Here is a 5,139-nt window from a genome sequence, read left to right as displayed (position 1 = left end):
CTTCTCATCCCCTTTCCTGTTCCCAGAAGGGACGGGGTTCCACCTGGAACAGTGCTGGTGATTTGCTTTTCTGGGCACGCACCTTTTTTCTTAGTGCGCTTGCAAGTGATCAGAGCTTGGACATAGACAATCACTGGGAGAAATCAAAAACAAAGAGGAAACCCAAATGTTCCCTCCCACCTCCAAAATACCTCCTCAACCAACCAACCAAACAAGAAAAAAACTCCTTCAAACCAAACTCCATCTCTTTCTCTAAAATCCATGATTAAAACCTGGTACAAACAGGTGAATATAGATATATATATATATTTTTAGTAGATGTAGTATTGATTTTTTTCTCCTCTCTCTTTCTCATTATACAGCAAACATTGCAAATATAGAAATTTTCTCTGTACAATTAACGACGTCGGTTTACAATGCAATGTGTGGTAAAACCTCTCAGTGAGTGAAAATGTGAACGGGCCTTCAACCGGGTAAAAGTCTAAACTGGAAGACTCCGTTTGCAAAAACAGCCCAAAGGATGGATCTCCTTCTGGTCTCTTTTTGGTTTTTGTTGCTGTTTTTGTTGCTGTTGGTTTTTGGAAGGGAAGGAAGGAAGAACACAAACTGTTCACAAAGAATCCACAAAATCACGGAGTAGGGACTCATGCAATGCAGTACTGGGAAACGCCAGAGCTCTCTGCCTGCTCTTTCACTTTCTTTTTATATTCAATTTTTTTCTTTTTTTTTTTTCTTTTTTAGAAAAATCAGAATGAAACAAAACTTTTTTTCTTTTTTTTTTTTCTTTTCACTCGACAGTTTGTTTTGTAAAGTTTGTGTTCAAATTTGGTGCGTGTCTCACCAAAGTGAGGCCATTTTAATATCTCACTTTATATATTATATAGAATATTTATAGATTTCCATAATTTGTTCTCTCTTTTATTTTTATTGATTCATTTATTATTATTATTATATATTTATTTTTTTGTTTCAAAGACAGTCTGAATAAAAATAGCTGCTGCGGATTTCTTTTGGTCCAGTTAGTGTGTTAAGTCACGAGTTGTGTGAGGACTCAGGACTTTTGCTGGGCGGAGACGCCCTTCCAGTAGTCTAAGATGTCGTGAAGATCCTCGTCTTTGGCAAACTGGACCTTTTTGCGTAGGGCATGGCCGGCTGCCATGTACTCCTCCTCGTCTTTGTGCCGCTTGCGGTTGAGTTTGAAGCGCTCCCAGATGCTGTGCGAAGGTTTGCAGGTGTACTCGGGGCTGGAGGTGTAGCTCAGGTTGTGGTATTGGGGCGAGAGCTGGGAATAGGCCAGGTCTCTGGGGCGAGGGCGGGTCAGAGGCTCCAGGATGGAGGGCTTTCGCCCTGCCATGCTGTCGTGCTGCTCCCCTTGGTGCGAGCCGGGGTAGGAGTGTCGGTGTTCGCTGTACTGCCGGATCTTCTCCGCCTCCGCCCGCAGGATGGCCGCGGCCGGTGTCACAGTGAGGATGGTGTCGGTGGTGGGGGACGTCTTCTCTATGTATTTGGCTTCTGATTTGTGGCCCGATCCCTCGGAGCGGTAGGACCTGGGGCTCCGTATGGAGCCACTGGAAGAGGTGCTGGAGCGTTTGGGGGCGGCCTCCATGCTGTGGTGCCGCTGGAGGGGGTGGTTGTAGCTTTCCTTGTAGACAGGGGAGAGGAACCCGTGCTTGCTGGGGATCTGCTCTGATAAGAGCACCAGCTGAGGCTCCACCGTGGAGACTGCCCCCGACTTCACCCCTTGGAAGGAGGTGGACTCGGATTTCAAGGCATCGATGCAGTTGTTGATGATCTGGTTCACCTTGTCCACCTCCTTGGCAATGGTGGAGATCTCGGCCACGGAGCTCTGGGTGTCCGGTGGCAGGGACAGCTCACAGTCTCGCCTCTCAGGCTGCTCCCCCGTCCTCACCTCCATGTAGTTGCCCTTGGTGGCCTTGGGGGTCTCACTGCTGTCGATCAGCTTGTACTGCTCGACCTCTCCAGCGGAAGGCAGGTAGGGGATGCGGGTCACCGTCTCCCCGCCCAGCATCTGTCCTTGGGACAGCTGGGTGATGCTGGTGGTCTCCATTTCTGGCCCGTATTTCAGCTCAATGATGGTCTTCTTCATGCTGCCGGCAGCCTTTTTGTGCTTCTCCTCTTGCTGGCGCCTCTTTCGGAGACAGTAATACACGACGCCCAAGACGATCACCATGCCAAAGAGACAGCCCAGGATTGTCATGATATAATGGGTGGCAGTGGAAGGGGTGGGCACCGGCTCCTTGCGGTTGGGTCTGGTGGGCGTGATGGTGACACAGGTGTGGTTGTACTTGGAGTATTGGTGGACAGAGACCACACAGTAGGTGTAATCCCTTTGTGCTACTAGGTTGCTCACGGTGATGTTCTCCTCCTTCTTCCTGAGCTTGGTGATCATGGAGGAGAAGCCGTTTTCAAACTGGGAGAGGATGTACATCTTGCTGAAGGGGTAGGGGATCTGCACGGTGAGGATGGCCGAGTTGTGGTTGAGGTGCTTCACCTGGATGTTGGGGCGCACCTCCGTCTCACCGATGGGCGTGAAGAGGGAGAACTGTGGGGTGGTGCCGTCACCGGAGGAGCACTCCTCCTCGGAGCACGGGCTCTCGGAGGGCGCCGTGGTCACTTGGTACCGGGGAGGGATAAAACGAGGGATCACAGTGTAGGAGCCACCGGTGCAAAGGGATGAGAGCATGCTCAGAGCATTGCGGTAGCCAGTCCGGCCTTGGCCCAACAAGTAGTAGCCCGTGTAGTCCGGTGGGGAGTCGCACTGCATCCGGTCGTAAGTGCGCGTCATGTTGGTGAACGCCTCCAGCCATTGCAGGAAGCCGAGGAGCTCACAGGAGCAGTAGAAGGGGTTACTGTAGAGTTCACAGACAGAGAGCTTGTTTAAGCCCCTAAAAGTGTTGCTGTCGAGTCTCTGGATCCTGTTCATGGACAGGTCAATGTTCACTATGTTGGGGCACTCCCAGAAGGCGTTGGGGGTGACGGACTCGATGAGGTTGGCCTGGAGATAGAGGTACTCCAGCTTCCCCAGGCCCCGCAGGATGCCCTCAGTGAGGTTCCTCAGGCGGTTGTAACCCAGCTGCAGCACCTGGAGGTTGAATTGTCCCGAAAAGGCACCGTCCTCGATGTAGGAGATCTCGTTCTTCGTCAGGTTGAGGTATGTCAGGTTGCCGAAGCGGCTGAGCGAGGCGTACTGCACGCTCTTGATCTTGTTGTCGTTCAGCCGCAAGTCCACGATGGTGCTGTTGATCTGCTGGGGGATGGACTCGTAGGGGGGCTGGTTTTGGCTGCAGATGGCCAGCCAGACGAAACCCTTGTCCCCCTCGATGAGCCAGCAGTCCGCCCGCACCCCGCCGGCGTGCAGGAGGGAGACGGCTGCCACGCACACGCAGAGGGCTGGCGTCGCGGCCCACCGGCGACCTGCCATCTGGAAGGGCGGCGCGGAGAAGGGGCTGCTGGAAGCGGGGAGCGGGACAGGGGCCGGGAAGACTTGGGTTAGTGCTTCTTCGCTCTTCTATCCCTTCTCCTCATGGCTTGAAGCCCGGGGGGAAGCGGCCGTGGCAAACGGGGACCTCGGTGCCCAAGGGGCTCGGCAGCCGCCGGCCGGGGGCTGCTGTCAAGGACTGGGAGGCTGGGGCTGGTCCCGCATCACCAGGTCTCCGGCATCTCGGGGAGGGAGTCATGAAGTTAGGTGCCTGTGCGGAGGAGCCTCTCTGGCTCAGAGACCAGCCTTCCTCTGGTTTTTAATAGTACATCTCCTCGTTTTCTTTTTGCTGCCCATCGCGGCGCCGGTCCCCATCTCCACGTGCCTCCTGGCTGGCTGTCCTGGCTTGGTTCCTCAGCTCACCTGCGCAAAACAAAACAAAAGCACAAGCTCAACACAAAGGGCAGACAATTTAAGTTCAGCAGCGTCAGAGACGCACCCAACTACCCTCTTACTGCTAGCCGCTTGCCTTCTAAATCCAGCTGCCACCTCTCCAGGGCCTTTGGTTAATTCGGGCACAGCCAGTGCTGTTTGGCATCACTAGGGCAGGTGGTCACTGCCTGCAGACGTCAGCCTCTAAGTGCATCGACCAGCGTCACGTTATAGGCAGGAGGGAGAACAACGCACATCCAGTGCACCGTTCGTCTGACCTATTTAGGTGTCTACCTTCAGAGGAGAGGAGTGCTGCCCCAGAAGTGTCTGTTCCTCTCTGCGGAGAGCAGATGAAGTCTAGACAACTCACTCTGATGTAGATTTGATGCTGCAACGTTTTGCTGAGGGGAATCCTAACTGTCTCGCGTGCTGGTGCGTGCAGCAACAGTGCCCACAGAGGGGGATGCTGGCTGAGGACGCCGTGTCTTCCTGACTGCATTGCTGTGTGGGGGCTAGGATAAAGCCCAGCCCCAAGCACCTGGCCTGCTTCTGGGAACCTGAGCAGTAGTTTCAGGGTACTGCTTGGCTACAAGGCACGCTAGCTCGATTGTCCACCATCTGTTTTCCTTGTCTGTGGTTGGGGAAACAAACCCCCTACCAGAGAGGGAGTTGCCCACAGCTGGGAGAAACATCATGGCTTATCTAGAAATTCCTTCTACAGTAACAGCAGCTCTGGTTGTCTCCCTTGTCCCCAGACAGACTGTAGGAAGCAGGAAAGATACCACCAGCACTTCTTGAAAACACAGCTGGTAGGAAACTGAGGCTTCTTGAGCATCCATGAAAGAGGAGGGACAAGTCATACACCTGAGCTGTGTTTCATTAGATCTGCATAGTGTAAATCCAGAAAGTGGCTTCCAGTCCATTTCCCAGTGCCCAGGCAGCGGATGGATGTGCTGGTGCTGCCCTCTTGCAAACCATGGGAGGTGTTCAGACACCATACCATCACCCTCATCCTGGAGAAACCAGATCCCTGTTTTCCAGCTATGATACCAGGTGGTGAAGCAGACCATGTTTAGCTGCAGAGAGCTCTGTTAACCATTCACAGCTTATACTCCAGTAAACAGGCTGGTAATAACAAACAGTGAAACAGTTTATTTGTTCTTTCTGGATCGCGAACAGTGAGTCTGTTCCCTGGTGGGATGGCTGGGTTTCCATTACGTACATAACAAGATCTGCTTTCGCATCAGCTCTGTGGCGTACGAGGCTCT

At 53.0% G+C, this 5,139-nt stretch overlaps 1 protein-coding gene across 1 annotated transcript; it reads right to left on the bottom strand.

The window, feature by feature from the left end:
• Positions 1 to 1,051: 1,051 nt before the first annotated feature.
• Positions 1,052 to 3,448, bottom strand: ELFN1 (extracellular leucine rich repeat and fibronectin type III domain containing 1; the record flags this gene model as incomplete). The annotated part of the gene is made up of 1 exon (XM_084295788.1): positions 1,052 to 3,448. The coding sequence occupies exon 1, from the start codon at positions 3,440 to 3,442 to the stop codon at positions 1,052 to 1,054; it is 2,391 nt and encodes a 796-aa protein (XP_084151914.1). The 5' UTR covers positions 3,443 to 3,448.
• Positions 3,449 to 5,139: the final 1,691 nt, after the last annotated feature.

The sequence above is a fragment of the Netta rufina genome (assembly GCF_964035555.1).
Source record: "Netta rufina genome assembly, chromosome: 15".
NCBI classification, from domain to species: Eukaryota; Metazoa; Chordata; class Aves; order Anseriformes; family Anatidae; genus Netta; species Netta rufina.
Note: the sequence above shows the minus strand (reverse complement) of the source record. Positions and strands in the feature narration are given on the sequence as shown.